Source organism: Mercenaria mercenaria, chromosome 9 (assembly GCF_021730395.1).
Source record: "Mercenaria mercenaria strain notata chromosome 9, MADL_Memer_1, whole genome shotgun sequence".
Taxonomy (NCBI): Eukaryota; Metazoa; Mollusca; class Bivalvia; order Venerida; family Veneridae; genus Mercenaria; species Mercenaria mercenaria.
In genome coordinates, this window is record NC_069369.1 from 46,678,869 (window position 1) to 46,697,888 (window position 19,020).

Genomic DNA, 19,020 nt, shown 5'->3' on the forward strand with positions numbered 1-19,020 from the left:
CCTGTGCACATACAAATATTAAGGTAATCTACCTCCTTAACCTTTCGCTGACTGTGTACTTAAAAGCTCTTCAAACCCGACAAGTAAAGGATGTTAGTCATTTACTGAAGTAGGGATGAAATCAAGTTTAAAGGAAGAGAGCAGCGAAGTGAAATCAGTTACTAAAACAGTAAAAATGAAGTAAAGAACTATAATACGTACTCTGATTATGTCTGTTATGCTTCCGGTCTGTGTTAAGGGGAGATGATGTCTTTTGTGCTTTTTGCATTGTCCCTTGAGGATCTAGAATTGATATGAAATTCACCTGATGATATAATATTGATATTACTCCTCGCCGATGATGCGTTCATGTTATGGAAGATTACAGCTAAATTACGATCAAATTTGGACTTTTACACCTATATTGCAATATATTGGTTTTGGAAGTAAAAATATTTTTCAAGCTAGAATCACACTGCCCCGGATAGGCTTGCGGATGAGTTCCGGGTAGCATACGTACACCATCCATTACGCATTCGTAGAACTGCGCATTCATTCATAAGTCATTCGGTGTATCCGTTCAGAAATCGGAGGCATCTGGCGGGCAAGGGTGCGAAATTTTAAAAAGATCGTAACAAATCTTAAAAGATCGTAGCAGTCCAGCATACAATTACTGTGGTAAAGAAACAGGAGCTATAAAGGTTGTCTTCCGGTTCGAATATGGTTAATAATTAATGTTTTGTGACGATTACATTAGATATGTAACAAATTCGCAAAACCCCTTTTTTTCTTAGACATCCGGAGCAATCCGGGGATGGGAATCCGGAACATTTCCGCAAGCCCATCCGGGGCAGTGTGAATCTAGCTTTAGAAAGCGAGGACGTGCATAACAAATGAAAGTATGATCAACAATGACCACAACATTAAAAATATAAATGACTTCAATTACCAGGGAAAGGTCTTTAACTATATTGGCAAATTTGTATTTAATCAAAAACATTTTTTTTTTTCAGATAAAAACGTTGTTGCTTAAGAAATAATAAATATGTCCCAATACTTCATCAGTTAAGAAAATATAGGTGGGAGTTGAGATACGTAATAATTAAATTACGAGTTCGTTGCACGTGTGATTTAATATTCGCATCCGAACGATCGCCTGTATTTTAATATAAAAATATAAAATTATTGGAACATATTCATTATGTTGAGTCTAACCACGCAAATTCTGCTCATTTTACAGAACTTTTAGCTCGATATGTCATTCGTCTGGTCATATGCTATTATAACAAGAGCTGTCCGTAAGACAGCGCACTCCACTATTCGGCGATTTGACAGTAAAATGAATATATGTCTCAATAAGAGACCTATACTTTAAAAGGAAGATACATAATTCTATCAAGAACACAAATAAGAATTATTGGGATTGTTACCTCACATGCAGATAATGGTGGTAAAGATATTCTTTGAGTTTCAAGTAATTAACTTATAAAGTACCAAAGTTATGTCCAGAACACGAAGTCTGTCAACAAATTTGAGTATGAAAGTGGCATAAGTTGGGCAAAAATACACATCAGAGTTATGGGGATTAATACCACACATGCAAATGATGGCGATAAGGATACATTTTAAAGTTTAAAGTCTTTATCTTACATTGTATTGAAGTTGTATCCAGAAAGCGAAAATCAAAGGCCTGAATGTCCTGAGAGCCGGCTAATGATTGATGTACTGGTAGTATAGTCTACCAGTTTCAGTTTGTTTTTAGTTGTATCTTTTCCAACTGAACAGAGATTTTGTTACAATAAATATAAATGAAATGGACATTCAATCGATGCCTAGTAAAACTTTGATTGACATTACTCAAGTATTTAAACCCAATATATTTCTCTAAAATTGAAGGGTGGTTCGCAAAAATAAAAACGTTGAGAGTATAAACTACAATTTGACAGCTGACACTAAGATACTGCCCATGACTATCTATATTTTTCCAGTAAACATTTGCCTTCGGCATTACCGAAACAGGCAATTATCGGCTGGTATATAATCGCACATGATAAAAACTGAATATGACAATTTATATATTGGAATTGTACAGCGCGGATTGCCACATACAATTTGTAACGGATGGACGAAAGAACTGTTCAGATATTTTACAGATAAAGGGCCTGGCGATAATCGTGTCATACATTAAGTATTTTTCAATCTTATTATAAGTGATGTGAATTTAGAGTATACTTACTTTTGCGTTTAAAGATATGTAAATGTTGCCGAGTGTCAATATATAGTGTCATGAATGTTTACACTGACAGGAAAATTGCACATTCGAAACTAAGGGAGGTTACTCGGACTAGCTACCAATTTCGGAAAAGATAACCGATATCAATAAAGTTCTTTGTTAGTTAAAACCATCATTTATTCTATTTCAGACCTGTTAACCCATTCAAAACCATGTCAGTAGTCCCCAAGTCCATGTACTTTCAATCATCCATTTTGATTCATGTAGAAAGACAGGCCAAGACTGGGCTGAAAAATGTTTGAGCCATTTTTACGTGGTCGGTAGCAGGCAGATTGTGCGGAGGGGTATTCCTTCCCGCTTTGAATTGTAGTCAGATTTTGAAATGGGCATTGTGGCAGCTGGTAAAAGGGCAAATGTATCAAACTGTAAAGCGGTAATATGGGAGGGAGGATGTGGGAGGATACCCTCTCCTGCAATTAGGGTTTAGGGATTCACCACAAGAATATTTTGAAAATGTAAACCCTTGATACAGCCTGAAAATAATTTTTGCGACCTGAATCGTAAGCAAATTATCCGAACCAGTCAAAATTCCAGAAAGGTTACGATTTAGAACGAAGTTGTATGTAGACGTTTGCATTTTCGCCACTCGCGATTTTGCATCATTTTGATCTGGCCGATCTTCGTAGTACATTTTCGGTAAACCGAAACCCGTATTTTCAAACGCAAAATCGTAGAAGCGTTGTTATAAACATGTCACGTGTGTTCGCCGACAAGTGCCAAGAATGTAATTAGGATTCATCCGCGAAGTCTCGCGGAAGAATTAACGTAATGCACATATCTTATTCGGGTCATTTAAAATGAAGCTGTCATAATTTAATTTCATCGATGTGAGAAAACTCTTTGATAAGAGACATTCCAATGCTTTCAGAGGTACCCGACTCAATGAAATACTAGTAGAATGTGTTGGAACTATATTTTGTCTTTCGCAGGATGTTACGCAAGCTTGGTAAGCCTGTGCAATTCATGAAATGCACAGCGCAATATATTTGTTATTTGCGCAATGATTTTAAAGATTATTTTTGAAACGGACAGGGCAACAAATGGATAATATGGCTAATAGGTTAATATGCAGTTTTCATTTGAATTTGTGAACATCATATTTGCTATTCTGTGACTAAATGGGCATAAAATTAGTCACCATAATCATATGCGCAAATGTATTACCGAATCCCGCAGAATCGTTATTCGTATTTATGCTTAATGAGTTACCGCGGAAGAAAATACGTGGCTTTTTTTCGAGTATTTCACAATTACACTTAATAAATTTGACAGATTACATCGTATATTGGTCATAGCAAATGGGATTGGCATGATTGACATAACTTAACTTCATTCGATCAATGAACTGTTTGAAATTAAAGACAATCTAAAGGAACTTCATCAATCTGCTGTGTTGTGAGGCCATTTAATAAGAATGAGAAATCGGGCGATAGGAAGGATTCGTCAAACGCTTTCAGCGTTTAGCCGACTCTTAAAAATTAAAGGTTGACGAAAAACTTTAACATTGAAAATAACCTAAGTATAACACCTTGGTGACCTTGACCTTCGGTATGATGGACCCAGCCCCTGCGCATATTCTTTTATGCTGGACAATGTTAATGTGAACTTACAGTAAAATATAAATAATAGTAACAAAGATATGAGTATTGAATCTGCCTATAACGGAAGCAGAGTAGTCACAATCGTAGAGTGGAATGGAACTGCAATATTTTATCGTCGATTCATGTGTAGGTGATTTCGCTATATGGTTTTATAGCAACAGCTGCGGATCGTGTTAGAATGTATTATAATCAGTAGGCCAAATTAATTGGGATTACAATTACCAAACAATATGTAAGTTACATCCAATTTACTTTCAAATTCAATATAACACAACCAGGTTAAACAATGGCAGTTTTTATATGTATATCTATGAATGTCTTTTGAATTAAACTATGGGCTGAACAAATGGCTAATCATGGTTTCAGTTAATGTTTTAAATCGGGATACCGGGCAATACTTCAAAATCCCGTTTGGGCATCCCTTAAGCAAATATATGTATGTTCACTAATAGTGTCAAGCAAATAGAGCAGCTAGTAAGCAAATTCCATTTAATACATTCATTAAACAAACAGAAATTTACAATAAAATTCCTACAATATTATTAAAAACAAAAAGTCAACACATTTCATTTAACACAAATTGCGGCAAACTTCAAGAGAGTCCAATCTAATCACACTGGTGCCTTATGCGATAGGAGGCATTATCACCGGCATCGGTTTAAAACGATTCGCCCGCCGCTTTCCCAGGAATAACTGTGCAGCGCTTAACCGACTGCATCGAAAGTATAAGTCAGTGCTGGGATGTGTTGCCAATAGAAGCCATACTTTAAAGACTACCGTCTGAACCATAAACACTGGTGCACCTGAAATGTATAAAAACTAGATAAAATAAGCATTAATAAGCCCATTATGAATAATCAATTTTACTCTATATCTATTTTATTTATCCTATCGCGAACGTTCATTTGCAACGCGTGACCGTACAATATATGACGAAGCACGTGCGTAAAAAATACTGTATTATTTTCCGTAATTGGACGGTTCAAAAGTCCCATGTTAAACATACGATTAAGCCCGAAACGTGTGAAAATGTTCCGGGTGAAGAAGGCGCTCTATGTACGGAGTTAGGTTATGCGTCTTGAAATGAGGAAATCAAAAAAATACAATATTCACTAAATCGTTTTATAATATGGGCGGTTGGCTCATCAGTTATACGTAACATACGTCTTAGCTGCGTACAAACGACCCGAAGGTCAGAATCTTGGGTTGAAAAGAATAGAAATCTGGTGGCTAGGTTACAGTGGTCTTTGCCTGAAAAGCGCCAAAGTGAAGCTGAAAAGTCGGAGATGATCCAAATTTCATATCCTACACTGGCAGTAATGATATTGGTAGATATGAATTGTTCTACATACGGCATGAAATAGACCGTCTCATGCATAAAATCTATAAAGTCTTTCCGAAACTTAGTTGGATGATTGGACTTGCCAAGTAGATGATCCCTATTGCAGCCAACCATCAGTGTTCCTTAGACTTTTGCTCCTGTCTCCTATTGACGTCTTGCCTGTAAGACTATGTATTGGGGGAGACGTGCGCTTTTCTATAAAAGCATCTTCTAGTTAACTAATTGACTTTGGCATAGGTCGGACAGGACCTCGGACATAACTTTTATAGGCTGCGGATTTCAACCTTCCGGTTTCTATAATAACTTCTTTGGTCAAACCTAGTCCCTCCGCAGTTGTGGCGGCAACTATGCGAAAGGAATGAGATTGAAATTCGTAATATTAAAACCAAAGACCTCCAAAGTTTTTTTGAAAACCGCAGATAACTAGTACCTAGTGACTGGTTTGCCGTCGCAATAAATGAGCTATGGCACGGCCAATTTCGGACGAACTGCTAAATACAACTGCATGTGTCCTATAGGCAACTGCAAAATATCCCTCGCCCTTTTTGATCTCATAATTATGATTAACGTTTCCTGTAATTTGTCATTATCATGTATACCTTTAAAACGGCGTAAAAAGCAGGCTCTCGTGATTATTACCTTCCTTACCATGAAACCAAAGAATACTAACCTATATGCAGTAGAGAAAAATCTACTTACCCTTCTGGTAATTTCGTCACAACCTTGGTCAGTGTGGATGCCGCAATTAGGAGCCGTGTGAAACCTTCAAATACCTTACCAAATAAAAATGTTTAGTAACATCGATATGGCCAAAAATTTTGCAATGAAAACCAATTCCAGCCACATATAATTTGGCTGTTGCTTACGACAATCCCTCCAGTGACAATACTGCTACAAACACGTTCAACATTTGGTGTGTCTAACTTTCTCCCAAAAGAAATAGATGTCTGAACGACAAAATCTCTGTAGTCCCAGGTTGCATGATGCCGATGTACTAGCTGAAACCAATGCGTTCAACATTTTTTGAAGCTTCATATCCGATATCATAAACAGAATTTGCATTGGAATTGGTTCTGGTTCCCTGTTTGCTGACGGCGCCACTTCCCGGAAACGAACCTACAGCTAGCGCGAAATGAATCACATATAAAATTTGACTAAAAGGTCAAATGACATGTCTTGAACAAAATTTTATGCTTCATTGTAACAAGAATGAATCACCTAAATTGACTAGTCTGTTTATCTAAGACCTCGACTAATGCATTATTATCTTTCTGTTGGTCACAATATGCCCCCAAAGCATATCGCCAACAAGACTGGTACAATTTCTAGAACAGTCATGTAATTTATTATCGGGGCTGTATACCAAGTACTAGGCCAATGAGAGAAACACTACTTGCCGTTGAAGTAAGAAGCCGTCCTAAATACAGTACCGACTGTACTGTCCATGAAAAGTTTAAACAGTTTCACTATTTAAACCGTATTTTCTCTGGAATATACACCCATATACCCCATTGACACTTCCATGAAACAGTAGCCAAAAATACAATTTTGCCTACATTTCAATGGTAAACCGACGATGGTTGTAGTTTTGTGATAACTCCGCCATTGCGTCATACAACATTCTGAAACATGCCCTAATGTACCCTATAGCTCTACTTGCGAAACTGAGCTAAACAGCCAAAAGATTGCAATTCAGGAAAGGCAACCTAGCTTTGACATAAAAATGACAAAAGTAACCAATTAGCTCACCACCTTTTGTTTTAGGAATCCATATGATCATATTATTGGTATCAATTTCAAGACCGAAAAATACCAGAACTGTGAGAGGGCCAGTTGATTTTCCATCCGCTATGGGGATACGTAAGTTCTTGCAAACGTGTTCAGAACAGTCAAACAGAGTTTCACATTCACAAGACATATCTCTGCCAGCAAAAATGAAATCATAAAGGAAATTGTCTAGATTTTGCGAACCTGTTAAGTTAGCTTCCTACCCAGTGGATAACTGTAGAAACATTTTCCCACAGAGCACAGGGGATAATTAGACCCATTTGCAGCAAGTAAAAATCCCAGTGATAGACGGGAAGCAGCCTAAATGCAGATCTGATGTCTCGTTAGCTAATAAGCTGTTATTAATGCCATGTAGACATGAATGATACGTGATAAGCTCCAGCTTCCATCATGAGTTGGAATAAGACCTATGGGGGTAACTTAAGAAACGGTCTCACAATACGACCTAAGCTATTCATTATTTTATCCACAAGAGGTGTGAGGTTCTGAATTGCTGATTTTAATTCTTTTTGCCTCAAAGGCTTTTGAATTTAAAGCCAAAAGCGAGATCTTACAGTAAAATATTTTTTATCTGTCTTATTAGGCTAATTTTACCAACTGCTTTTTTACTCTGCTTTATTGATTGGACTGTTTCTTAGAGTCCATAAATCGGTGGGACTTTTTTGTGGGCTTCGGAAATGGAAGTTATTGACATTCCAGTACTGATGCCCGAATGGTTTTCGTACATTAAACCTTTATTTATCAAGATACTGATCTGTCTTGCACAAATCGGAAAGGTGATTAACAAGACAAACATACATATTTATATGGACGGCAAAATCTGATGCACTGTCTGATACTCAAGTTAAAACATTTCTTAACATAAGGTGCCTGAGAGGATGTAGGCATTGTGCTCAGCGGCTGTGGGTTGTTATTGCGTTCATATATTTAAACATCTCCTACGTTTTTTCTTGATTACTGTCAAGCTAGATAAATACTCATATAAACTATAAAGGCGTCGGTCCATGTTTCTGTCGACATTATTGTTTTGTGACTGTGATTTTGGTCTTAATATGAGCTCACCAGACGGGCTGATAATAATATGACTGTCTGTTTGACTAGCATTCGAAGTGACTACTAGAAATTTAGCTAAGTCTTTATACAGCTTCTTTGTGTTGTAAGCCTACTTTGCGATGCACGGCTTTATGGCTGTGTTTGGGAGTGCACTATGCTTCCGGAAAATCTACCCTTACATTTTGTCTTTTAATAGCCTCGGAGATTTTACCGCCTAGCTCAGCATGTACTTTAGGGACATGAACAAAATCTAGATCACCTTTATCAGTGCTCGTATTGCGACCCACAACATTCTTTTCACGGCTGTCTTCACCGTGCTTGGACTTAACTGGCTTTTCAACCACGTGCAGATGTTTCCCTCCGTTTCGTCCAGCGTTGCCCATGCCATCACCTTTACAATTCTCGCTACAGTCCTGACCCAAAGGTCGCTTCTCTGCAGCTGTACAAAGACCAAGGTTTTTCGACCTATTTTCTAAACGCTGTGTCTGCTTCATTACTTGTGACTGTATAATGTAAAATAAAATCAAACGTAAAGAGTTAAATTAGGTCCCTATTTACTCAAAGGTAAATGCTTATATTAAACAAAAAACAAAACAAAAACGTTTACTATACCTAGCTCTATCCAATACTGCATTCGTTTTGCAAAGGCCCAGCAACAAGCGAGAGTCAAGACCAAGCGGCACAGCCCTACCGGACACAATACCAAGTCATCCGATGTTTATTTCCGAAGACTGCTCCCACACAGCAGGGTTCACTTATCTGCTCGATCAGTCATAAAGATATACATTGTAGATCTAAACTGTATACAATTCTTTTAATCTAGATCTGAACCCAACTTCTTTTTCAGTTTTGAATTAATCAATCCCAGTTTAAAGAGTACACATTCCACAACCTTTTCAAGATAAAGTGACATATGACATCATCAGTATCATATGTTTAACTGCTAAGATGCAGGCCTATATCTGCTCCAATTGCAGATATAGGTCTCATCAAATAAACCTGCAAAATTGTTTTCATTTCAAACTAAGGTGCAAAATTATAATCATCTAAAACTAAGGTGCAAAGGTATTTTCATTTCAAACTCAGACGATTTTTCGATTTTATCATGCAACTACTATGCAAAGTGGCTGATACCACTTGTCTGATATTTTATTTTGTTATCAGGTCATTGACCTGATGTCAAAATTAAGCTCCTCCCATATTGACGAACTAGTTTTCACATCAGTTTCCTTCCAGACTGAATTTTATTACAGAGTCCAGTTTAGATGTTGCACAACTTTTTTTTTCTAAATAGATTCTGTAATCTCAATAAATTTCCTTGAATATCAATAGGAGGATACTACGTCATCGCGCACCTGCTAAAACGATCGTCCGCGGACACCAAAGGTAAACAAACCCGTCGCTCGGAAAGTAAAATTTGATATTTATTTATCAACACTGACTTTTTGCAAAATCTCTTTCGGTGCATCGAAGAACTATATGTCCTATAGTGTCCCCGGTGTATATACTTTTCTAACAGTCCTTGTAGTTTTATAGATTACGATGTTTAAAATTTTTTTTCTCAAAGATCCACTGCGTAGACGGACCCATAGATTTGCATGTCTAGCTTAATAGCCGCTTATACAACCGTGCACGAGCTCGAACAATTGTCGTCGGGTCTTCCAAAATGCCCATACACTATCATCAACGTTCAAGTTTGTCCCGTGGTTATGTTTTTAGGATGTTTTGAGAGAAAATTTAAAAAGATCCATCATGTAAACGGCTGATGAAAAGATCCTCCATGTAAACGGGTGACAAGAAATCGACCCACCAGCATGTAAATTAACCTGAACTTCCTCCTTTTTTTTTTCTAGTTATGCTGATATTCTTTTAATAAATATCAATTGTATATTTCAGAAAATGTTCGTCTGTGCTCTATGCGCTAAAGAATATAAAAGCAAGTCTGGCTTAATTAAGCACGAGAAGAGGCATGCGGGCGTTGGCAAGCATAAATGTCTTCAATGTGGTATGCTTGCCTTCTCCAGAAAAGACTTCGAGACGCACATAGCCAGGCACAGCAATGACAGACTATATGTATGCACCAAATGTGGTATGTAATTAAGCAATGGCGATTTCTTTTGTAAATTCTGTTAGTTCATTGCTGATTTAATAGCATCCGAAATATTATGACTGATCATCTTTATAAACATAGGTCATAGACCTATAAACGTAGGTCAGTCAAATTCATTATGTCTCGTGACCGAAACCCGGTCTCGTTAGCTTTCAAAATAAAATCTCACTATTTTCACCTACAGTTTTGATTATTTATTTTATATACCCATCTAGTATACTTATTATATGAATGAAAAGAAATAAAATATTCCTTCAAAATCTTTTAAGTATGACAAGTTAAAATGACTTAAGTTTCAACATACCCAAATTTTGCCTCTTCACTATGCTAGATCTATATGCTTATACAGTTAGTTAACGGAATGGCATATCTCAGTTCCTAACAACAAAATTATTTTTAAAAAGTGTTTGGACATTATCATTAATTCCAGATTCTGTGAAGACTTATCATTATTTAGACGCATTTGAAGGGATGATCTGGACATTGTCCTAATTTTGGACTTAACATTAGTCAACTTAACTTTCGTGGTTATCTTAGAAATCTGCGCTTTTCATCTAGCACCAATAACGTTGGCGTCAAAGCTTTCATACAATACCCGAGCTAATTTCCCATGGCGTAAATTTTATGTGCACTTAGATACGTGTATGTTTAACAAAGGTATCACCCGGGGCATTTGCTTTTATTTAACGTGTCCTTGTTTCAGATATTCCTAGCAGAGTAGATACAGAAATAGAGGAGATGAATCGCCTTATAAAGATGATCAGTCATAACATTTCGGATGCTATTAAATCAGCAATGAACTAACAAAATTTACAAAAGAAATCGCCATTGCTTAATTACATACCACATTTGGTGCATACATATAGTCTGTCATTGCTGTGCCTTGCTATGTGCGTCTCGAAGTCTTTTCTGGAGAAGGCAAGCATACCACATTGAAGACATTTATGCTTGCCAACGCCCGCATGCCTCTTCTCGTGCTTAATTAAGCCAGACTTGCTTTTATATTCTTTAGCGCATAGAGCACAGACGAACATTTTCTGAAATATACAATTAATATTTATTAAAAGAATATCAGCATAACTAGAAAAAAAAAAAAGGAGGAAGTTCAGGTTAATTTACATGCTGGTGGGTCGATTTCTTGTCACCCGTTTACATGGAGGATCTTTTCATCAGCCGTTTACATGATGGATCTTTTTAAATTTTCTCTCAAAACATCCTAAAAACATAACCACGGGACAAACTTGAACGTTGATGATAGTGTATGGGCATTTTGGAAGACCCGACGACAATTGTTCGAGCTCGTGCACGGTTGTATAAGCGGCTATTAAGCTAGACATGCAAATCTATGGGTCCGTCTACGCAGTGATCTTTGAGAAAAAAAAATTTAAACATCGTAATCTATAAAACTACAAGGACTGTTAGAAAAGTATATACACCGGGGACACTATAGGACATATAGTTCTTCGATGCACCGAAAGAGATTTTGCAAAAAGTCAGTGTTGATAAATGAAGATCAAACTTTACTTTCCGAGCGACGGGTTTGTTTACCTTTGGTGTCCGCGGACGATCGTTTTAGCAGGTGCGCGATGACGTAGTATCCTCCTATTGAATATGGTTGTCTCTAATTTTATCACATAGACAAATGCACTGAATGACGTCATTGTGAAACGTTCATCATGACATCACAATGTTTACATGGATCGATTCTCGGAAAGGTTTACAATACACTTGACAATGTATGATATACTTATTCTTGATCTATGCCTTATTTAAAGCATGCACATTTTATTAAGTATTAGTAAAAGTGTTTGTGTTAATTATTATTCTTGAATCAGTTAATTATAATTCTTGGATCAGTGTAAATTTAGTGATTTTAAAAACTTTAAAATCTGGAACTGGAAGTGAAATTTTCAGCGCTTTGGACATATACTGGTATCGGAACAGTACCCGAACAGTAACAGTATCCGAATTCTCGTAATTTCTCCTTTCATGTTACCCTTCATAAAGGGAGTACTATATGTTTAGTAAGGCTGTTTCACAAGCAAACATCAAGTGAAATTTCGTTCATCAATGACAAGTGTTTACAGAGAAATTCTACCTTCTTTATTAAGCAATCAACTTTCTGTTTTGTTTACATCTGAGGGATTCCACAGGTCACGCATGCGCGGAAGACAAACCCATGTTTGTCCTATTCCAGGGAGGTAAATCCTGAGCTTATGATTTGCACTCTGTTGTAGAATTACCCTCCCTTTATAATTTAGATAAAATATTAAGGAAATTATACTGTTATTGCATCACATGGGTATTTAGTAACAAGGTAGAGCGCTCGATTCAGGTGTAAGAGGACGTGGGTTCGAATCCCAGCCTCGGCTTAAACTTTTATCTTTTTTTTTATTACTTTTTTAAAATCTATATAACACAGCTTAAGGACTTAAAATCAATATAAAACTCCCATATACCGGGGTACAATGTATACAGTAATCAAATAAACTACTGTTTACAAAGCTAGACAAATACACCATGTGAAAGGTGCTTGTCTGAAGTGTTGCATAATATGATTGTACAGGTGCTGTACGGTACCGTACGTAACGGAACGGAAGGTAGCCATACGATTTATGGGAAAAAGTAGTAAAGGTTAATTACATAATTTAAAATCAAAATTATAAAAGATTTTCAATAAAAACAATTCTAAAGCTGCTTAAAAAACCATTTATCGGAAACTGGTACTGTAGATAAACCAATTAACGTTAATTAGACTGCCCTTTCGGAGCCCCTGTTTTTGGACGCATGCGCAGATAAGGCCGGTATTGTTTACATCCTTGCAAAGAGTAAAGACTAGGGTTTAACGATTTGTAGATTACTTTTGTAAACAATTTGTATTTAAAAATAAATATAATGAAAACCCTCATTTTTTATCGGAAACTGTTCTGAAACCAGTAGTTGTCTGAGTCTAATGTTGTATAATATGGAAATAAAGTATGTTCTGGTTTATTCAAGAGGATGATTTTTGATTTTTACGCAGGTAAGAAATTATTTCATTGTTATATTTTTTTACAAGAATATCAGAAATTCAAAAATGTTGTCGGAGTTGAATTCAATATGGCTGCCGTATTGTTTCGTTCAGATGTTTCAGGGGCGGATGAATTTTCAAATCCGTAAAATATAAATTTAATTTTTTGCTTCAAAAGACATTTTTTACGAAATAAGAGATGAAGACATATGTTTTTCTAGGCAGTTTGTATGAGTTTCATAATAAATCGGTTCCCTCACCCCTTCCAGCCCATGTCAACCTCGACCTGATAACATTGATATCAAAAGACAGTAGCCTGTTATTCTCTATGCAACATGCAATAAAAAATCAAATTCACAGTAAGCTTAAAGTTGTAGACAAGTACTGGAGCCGGAGGAAAGGATTGTTCTGGACCAACCAGACAAATACAGTGGGAATCAAGTTAAATCAGTTAATAAATGGTTACGTTTATGGCAAGCCAATTGTCCAATAATTAGGTGAACCCTAGTTCACGGTCGAAAAACTAGGACTAACGATCGATAAACTAGGTTTTTTCGAACGTAAAACTAGGTTTTTCAAATACTAACCTATATTTTCGAGTGAAAACATCAGATACCGGGCGTAAACCATAGTTTACGCTCGTGAACCCAGGTTTACGTTCGATAAACTAGGTTTCTCGATTGAACTATGAATTTTGGTCGTTATCCTATGTTTATGACCGTAAACGTAAGTTTACGAACGTGAACCTACGTTTACGAGCATGAACTCTGGTTTACGACGTTATCTTGTTTTCGCTCGAAAAAAATAGCTAAGTATTTGAAAAACCTGGTTTATCGGACGTAAACCTAAGTTCATGCTCGTAAACCCAAGTTCACGTTCGTAAACATAGGTTCACGCTCGAAAATATAGGTTCAGGTCCGTAAACTATGGTTCAAGGTCGTAAAGATACATGTAGGTTCACGTCCGTAAACATAGGTTCTTGGCCGTAAACCCATGTTCACGCCCGAAATTCATTGTTCATTCTATAATCCTAATATATCGACCGTAATCCATGGTTTACGTTTGATAAACTAGGTTTCTCGATTGAACTATGAGTTTCGGTCGTTATCCTATGTTTACGATCGTTATCCTATGTTTACGGTCGTAAACCCCGGTTCACGCTCGTAAACCATAGTTTACGACCGTGAACTGGGGTTTACGATCGTGAACCTACATTAACGAGCGTGAACTATGGTTCACGGCGTTAGCCTATGTTTTCGCTCGAAAATATAGGTTAGTATTCGAAAAACCTAGTTTATCGATCGTTAATCCTAGTTTTTCGACCGTGAACTAGGGTTCACGTAATTATTGGACAATTGGCTTGCCATATTGTTACAAATCGATAAATACGGTTTTACGAAGGTAAACTGTAGTTCACGGCCGTAAACCTAGGTTCACGCTCCATAAAAATAGGTTCACGATAGTTGATTTCATAATCCTAGTATATCAATCGTAAACCAAGGTTTACGTTCGATAAACTAGGTTTCTCGATTGAACTGTGAATTTCGGTCGTTATCCTATGTTTACGACCGTAAACTTGGGTTTACGAACGCGAACCTACGTTTACGAGCGTGAACTATGGTTTACGACGTTATCCTATGTTTTCGCCCGAAAAAATAGGTTAGTATTTGAAAAACCTGGTTTTACGTTTGAAAAACCTGGTTTATCGAACGTTAACCTAAGTTCACGCTCGTAAACCCAAGTTCACGTTCGTAAACATAGGTTCACGCTCGAAAATATAGGTTCAGGTCTGTAAACTATGGTTCACGGTCGTAAACATAGGTTCATGGCCGTAAACCCATGTTCACGCCCGAAATTCATTGTTGATTCTATAATCCTAATATATCGACCATAAACCATGGTTTACGTTTGATAAACTAGGTTTCTCGATTGAACTATGAGTTTCGGTCGTTATCCTATGTTTACGATCGTTATCCTATGTTTACGCTCGTAAACCCCGGTTCACGCTCGTAAACCATAGTTTACAATCGTGAACCTACATTTACGATCGTGAACTATGGTTCACGGCGTTATCCTATGTTTTCGCTCGAAAATATAGGTTAGTATTCGAAAAACCTAGTTTTACGTTCGAAAAACCTAGTTTATCGACCGTTAATCCTAGTTTTTTGACCGTGAACTAGGATTCACCTAATTATTGGACAATTGGCTTGCCATATACGTTTATATAAACCCGAAGCAATCATCATGATGCAGGCTGTTTTGTCCAAAAACGTTCCCAAATCAAATATCTTTTATTTTCCCTTGTTCTTTAGCGTCTCTCAATATGCATGATTATGCATAGAAAGATGCTTTTATCTTCATAGACAATGGATGATGAAACTCTTTTAACATTGAGGAATAAGGTCAGTAATTCAATCGACAATGTGCTTCATTGGTGTAGTCGAAAGAAGTCCATAGTAAATAGATCCTAGTTTCCAATTTTTGCGCAAATTCGTGTAGATCGAGTGCTTTAATTACATTTTTTTTCACTTCTGTAATACGTTTCGCACGAAATGAGACAGATTTCTTACTTATATATCCCACATGGCATGATTTACAGATCGAAACCGGAAGTAGGTGCTTGTAGAACCAAAAGCAAATATGCGCCATTTTAGGGTAGCAGACCAAAACTGACTCGCATTTCACTAGACGCTATTCAACCCCCTATTTTCTTTTCATTTTTTTATATAATTTTATTTTTCAACACTTACAATATACATACAAGCTTTCTAGCCTTTTTATTAATGAGACGAGTCCCTTAACATTCTTCTTTTTTTATTGATGAATACCTGTGAATATACATGATTATATAAATGCAAACAATATATGAAGCACTGTTTATACTTGTGATCAAGGATTTTCTACCGTTCCATTCAGTTTAAAAAAAATCTTGGAGTAGGCCTAAACAAAACCTCTTAAGCGACTTTGACAGAAACGGTGAATAAATGAACGAGCTGAGTATAATTACCAGAGTATCTTGCATATATATCCATTTTACAAATCTATTTGCATACTTCTATCGGATACTTTTTTGAATCTAGATGTAGAAAAGTCTCAGGAATTTTATAATCTTAATTTCAGAATATATAAATAATTGCGAGCCTTATTTGACAAAATAAGGGAAGCGCCGCAGGAAAGGTACAGAACAGGTCGGACTCTGAATACCTTGTTCTTGCAGAGGCTGTTAAGATCTTTTTCCAGTAAGAAGGGGAAACACCAATAGCGCTAAATGGAGTGTCTGGGAGTCGGTGGTTGATTGGTAACTTTTGACATTTCTGTGTTAATTTTTCTTTCGTGTAGACTTTAGTTATATTTAACAAGGGAAGCAACTGGATTTTGAAAAAAGCGGAAATATTTTTCTGGTCACAAACAGGTAAATAGTTTTCCCTATATAATTCTGTATAAAACTGACACTTTTTAAAGAGCTACCAAACATTGCTAGACCCATTTCAGAGAACAAATCCTTACCTCATTTTAAAGAGTTATGATAAAACTGATATAAAATCAAGAGAAAAGTAGGGGTCACGTATCTTCTAAGAGAGATTTCTCTGGTCACATTTTCTTACTGTAAACTGACATCAAAATCTCACTGCTGTGACCTGGAAGTACTACTCATACTAAAATTGAGCTTCACTTCACCAAATACAACCTGTTCTCCCATTTGTCCTACCATAATGTCAAAAATACATCCACAATGAAATTTAAACAGAAACTAGCTTTAATTTAGACCTCTGTTGCCATGCCAAGTGAAAAATTAGTGTTCAAATACCTGGCAGCCATTACGCGACTAGACCAGATGGCTCCAACGCTGGTTCCTTTAGTTTTGTTAGGCCTTATGATGTTCAATTCCGGAGGTAGTCTAAATAATGAGACCTCGGGTAGACCGATTTTATATTTTGATATTTTATGTTGTCTACCTAGAGGTCTCAACGAGAAACAATCAAAACTGTGGTGGGAAATGTGACCGATGGAAATACCGATTTATTTACAGTCACTAATTTATTTGGTCTTAACTGTTTACCTGTTGTTTTAAATCATTAATAGTAAAGAAAAAACTTTAGAACAGAACATATTTATCAAGAATTTCTGCTTCAATTTTTTTAAACCTCTTACGATTCGAGTCGTCTACATGTAATGGCGGCTGAAGGCGTGACCAATGAAAACGCTTCATGTAATAAAAATAAATTTGCACTGTTGAGAAGCGGTACGTGCAAAATCGTTTCCAAACGGCGTAATTCGTGTAATCTATTTAAGACAAACAATAATGCATGTAATAAATTAAAGCAAATAAATGTATTTGGCTTTAATAAGAATTAAAGAAATGAATTTTTTTGACATCTAGGCCACCCTTAAAAATATGTTTGTTTACTGCTTCTGACCTAGTAATTCAAGGTCGGTATGACAGTATTTTATATTAGCCTGTTTTTTTGTGTTTTTTTTAAGCTGAACACACCAGTGAAATATTAAGAACTCAAATGAAAAATGTTATGAGATTTTAACATAGATGATGACATGAAATTTAATGCAGTCGCTAAATTTTCTGTAAACACGCGGCCAATACGAGCATCATGAAAGGCACATGCAGTTTTCGCGCCAAAACAATTTAAGAAATGTCTGCTTCCCGTTCCATTTGGAAATCCATTAAAGCGTACGAGGTCATTCTCGCATACCAGAGGTCTACCGTGGTTCCGCATTCGTCTCGGGAATTCGACGAACATCTGATAGATGAGAATGGAGAAGGTCCGATATTACGAAAATTTATCTGCTAACACGCGGTTGATACTGTTGTACATTTAGCAGTCTAATTAAACCTGATTAATTAATTGATTCGATTCTACTGATGGGAAATTTTGGCCTCTGCTTCTTTGGTTTGGCATTTACCAGTTACTCTAATAAATTGCTTGGGACTGGAGTATATATCATTTTGTATTGTCATCATGTACCGTCGTAACATGTTTCGTTTGTTAGAGTTAGAGGTGACTCCGTATTTGAAATGGTATCATCAGTCAACGGTTATCCTCATAAATATTGGGGGTTATCTTTGTCTTTCATTACTATGGTACACTCCAAATATGGGGTCGGAACTGGGGAGGTTAATTTTACATTTTGCTCGGACTTTGAAAATATAGATCATTAGATCTAGAAACAAGAAATGTATGTTTTACAATTATAATAAAATAAGTGGCTATAGATCAGAGGAATGAGAGAATTAATATTTTGATGACTAGATATCCATCAAATAGACTATATTTCCATCTCATAATAAACTAGCATAGAAAACTGGAGACTGAAGCATTATTTTATCAATGGTGTAGAAATCCTCAGCCCCGAACCGACGCTTTTCAACAATACCAAAGGAGCATTCTGGAAGGAACATGCAGTTTTCCCGTCAAAATGAATGAAGAAACGTCTGCCTCCCGTTAAATTTGGAAGTCCATTATGTCGTAAAAGATGACAAAATATCTACGCATAGATAAGTTGTGTTTCGCTTTTTACAACTTACGCCAACGTTCAACCTAATATTCGGAAAATCTGCCAATCAGCGGAAGATCTATCTCGATCTTGCGCAATTTCTACAGAAGTACTGTGTTGGAAAATATGCTGTTGAGTAAATGACATTTTTATCTGAAAACATGTTTTGACCTGATTTATCGAAAATTAGTAACGACATTTGAGAATAATGATATCATGCATTATATGTTTTAGTATTTTGTTTTCTTTCCTGCCTCAGTTCAAATTCAACAAGAAGATATGTGACAAAAGATATTTAATGAACAGAAATGAAAAGAATAATCCTACATTTTT

General features: G+C 36.4%; 1 protein-coding gene across 2 annotated transcripts in view; it reads right to left on the reverse strand.

The window, feature by feature from the left end:
- LOC128559507 (uncharacterized) overlaps window positions 1–19,020 on the reverse strand; it is a 162,568-nt gene that overhangs the window by 94,434 nt on the left and 49,114 nt on the right. For both annotated transcript variants that reach the window (XM_053551332.1, XM_053551331.1), the window contains exons 2-3: window positions 8,316–8,559; window positions 202–282 (exon numbers count right to left, since the gene is read on the reverse strand). In XM_053551332.1, coding sequence (XP_053407307.1) covers window positions 202–282; window positions 8,316–8,550 — 316 coding nt within the window. In that variant the 5' untranslated portion in view covers window positions 8,551–8,559. The remainder of the gene's footprint in view (window positions 1–201; window positions 283–8,315; window positions 8,560–19,020) is intronic.